At 32.0% G+C, this 3,060-nt stretch overlaps 1 protein-coding gene across 1 annotated transcript in view; it reads left to right on the top strand.

Moving 5' to 3' along the window:
- Positions 1 to 83: 83 nt before the first annotated feature.
- The window catches only part of LOC125040051 (high affinity copper uptake protein 1-like), a gene marked incomplete at its 5' end in the record, with an annotated part of 2,990 nt that continues 13 nt past the window's right edge, over positions 84 to 3,060 (top strand). The window contains 1 exon segment of the mRNA XM_047634503.1: positions 84 to 3,060. This exon segment is cut by the window's right edge and continues 13 nt beyond it. Coding sequence (XP_047490459.1) covers positions 84 to 285 — 202 coding nt within the window.

The raw sequence follows: 3,060 nt of genomic DNA, 5'->3' as shown, positions 1-3,060 counted from the left end.
ATAGATTCATATATATATCTGTCTGTCTTATCTCTTTATAATAAGAAATTGGACGTTTTTTCTAACCGCCCTCTCCTCCACAGAATGAGCATGCTGAGCAAGGACCATGCCATCCAGACGCTAATGCACATGCTCCAGATGATCGTCAGTTACCTGCTCATGTTGATTTTCATGACCTACAATGTGTGGCTTTGTTTGGCCTGCGTTTTAGGGGCAGGCCTCGGCTACTTCCTCTTTGGTTGGCGTAAATCTGTCGTCGTAGACATCACTGAGCATTGTCATTAGGGTTCAGTGTTTGAGCTTGCACTGGGAAGGGAGAAAAGCAGGCCTAGCCTTATAACTTGAGTTGTGGAAATTTTAATCAGAAATAGAAGTATAATTAGATTCTGCTGGGGATGGCATATAAATATGTCATGCTCATGATGAGTTTAGTTTTTTCATTATCTTCACACAGATGGCTCTACAAGGTCTTAGTCACCAATTAGCCAATTACTTGTATTACCTTCATCAGTTGAGGTCATGAGGTCTCCTAATTGACTCCTTGGTGGCTGAACACTTTTGGAGCCATGTCTGTGTAGAGTCATTTCACAAAATACTACAGTCAACACTACATTTTCCTGGCGGCACTGGGTCAATATTGTTATCATCATTCTTGTGATGCGTTGTGATTGGGTCTCCCTGTCATGAGGGATGCCTCTGATGCTACAGCAAAGTTGTGCTTACTTTCAAAGGTGCAGTTTTAAGGGGGGATATTTTTTCACATCAACAACTGGTTTTTAATTCCAAGCTGGTGTATATATTTTAGAGATAACTTTCACAATTTCTCTCCCTCTCACTCTGTGACTTCCTCTCTCTTGCATTTTTTCATTCCATCATCCCCTTTTGCATTTCACCATTTTTTGTTCATCTCAAACAAGAAAGAAAATATCGTCATATCTTTGTACACTGAGATGAAGTTTACTTATATTTTCCTTTGAAGAAAACTTCCATTTTATAGAGTTGAAATATTTAAAACTTTTAGTAGTATTGCCAACATATACTTTTGTCATGTTCTTAACATATTCTTTTTAAACTTCACAATGTAAAGACAGTTATTTAGATTTTCTTCTATGCAGTAGGGATTATTTTCAAGTCTACATTATTTTAATATGTTATTATTACTGTTATATTGATTGCTATATTTTTTATCTTCAGTATTGTTGTTATTTTTAAACAAGTGTGTACTTACTACTTCATTCACCTTTCCAAAAAAGAAAAAAATCCCTCATGCCTTATAGGAATTATTGTTATATATAAAAAAAAAATGTTATTGAAAGATTCACAACACTGTAAGGAAGAAAAACTTTGCCTCCATGGTATTGCCTTTATATCACTGACTGTTTAAGTTGACGTACAAGACTATGACAATGATGATAAAGGAGTAAATACAACAGAGCCAATATTACGTATTATCTACTAATTATTTGCATATTGTGGCATTGGTAGTCAGTTATGTGTTGATTATACTTGACATTTGATTTTATTAGAATTATTATTAGTTTGTTTATTATTTTTTATTTTTTTATTTTTTTTTTTTTCAAAATATAGCATTTCATGGTTTCATAATATACATACACTTTAGACAGATGTCTTGTTATATCTTTTCACAAAGTATGTGTGATTCACAACTTGTAAAGGTGAAGATTTTAATTGTACAATATTTTTTGAAAGGTTTATTATATGAATAGATATATCTACATATTTTTTCAGTTGATCAGAAATGCAAAGGAAATGCCAAGTTGAAAGAATGAGAAAATTATATAATTACAAAAGAAGATAAGTGAATTAGCATTGTCGTTATTATATATTGATTATTATAACTGTTAATTTGAAGAGAAAATGAGTTGTAAAAAGGGAATATATTCTTTTGACGCATTTCCTTGCAAAATGGTCTTGTTTCTACAGGAGACAAGTAAATGGTTTAGATGTTATTTTTGGGTATAATTGATCATTAAATCCAAACAGATGTATGAAGACCTCATTAACCCCAAAGGAGTGATAATAATGAAACACTATATTTTTGTACATATCTTGTGATTATGGTGCTGACAGCTGTATAAGTGGGTCTGATGTATACCACTGAAAGTTCTCTATTACGCCACACACATTTCTTGGTAGATTATGCCTTTATATCCAACACACACACACACAAAAAAAAATATGCTGATGTGCACCATATACTCTTTTACTATTTATACACACATGCATGATGAAGCTAAAGAGTAATTCTATAAAAATGGCAACATACCCTACATACTGACAGAGACAAAGATCTTAAATAAGATTGAGAAACTATTATAAGGACAGTCATTATGCTATGAAAAGGGTGCAAAAAGGTCCATATTGTAAATTGGATAGAGAGCTTTCAGGATATTTGCAAAAAACAAAAACAAAAGTAGTAAAAACTAAATACAAATTCTAAAAATGTGTTAAGGGTAGTTTGTACTGATTCAATTTCATAAATCAAACAAGAAATATCTTAAGAAAGAAACAAGAAATACTTAGGTTTTATAGAAGAATCTTATAGAAATAATTATGTAAAGCACACTGCACCAGTAGACATTTTAAGCCATTGGAAAGTAATATGAAATTGTTTTTGCTGCTCTGTTACTTAGTTCACTTGCTGTTGTAGAAATTTACTAGAGTTACTCATATCTCAGAGTATATTATATCCACTGCATAGCATTACCAATGGCATCATTGTATATAATAAGCTAACATAGTATTATGATGCCATGATTTGTAAATATTCTAAATGAAGTGTAGATATATATATGCAACTTTTTATTTGGGGGGATATTGTAGAAAATCATATTTGCATATGCTTTTATGGTATGCCTGCTCTTTCACTGAACATAGAAAGTTGTTTCAAGTCAAATGTATGTGTGGTGGGATCAACCAGGTATTGTGAAATGGAAAAATTATTCTCTTAAAGATGAATTTGGAGAGAGCAGTGTGGCATCGTAGCAAAATTAAATTTTCCTGCATCAGATTACTCCATATTTGGATTTTTTTTCAATA

Source organism: Penaeus chinensis, chromosome 28, assembly GCF_019202785.1.
Source record: "Penaeus chinensis breed Huanghai No. 1 chromosome 28, ASM1920278v2, whole genome shotgun sequence".
Taxonomy (NCBI): domain Eukaryota; kingdom Metazoa; phylum Arthropoda; class Malacostraca; order Decapoda; family Penaeidae; genus Penaeus; species Penaeus chinensis.
This window is presented reverse-complemented; position numbering and strand designations above follow the sequence as displayed.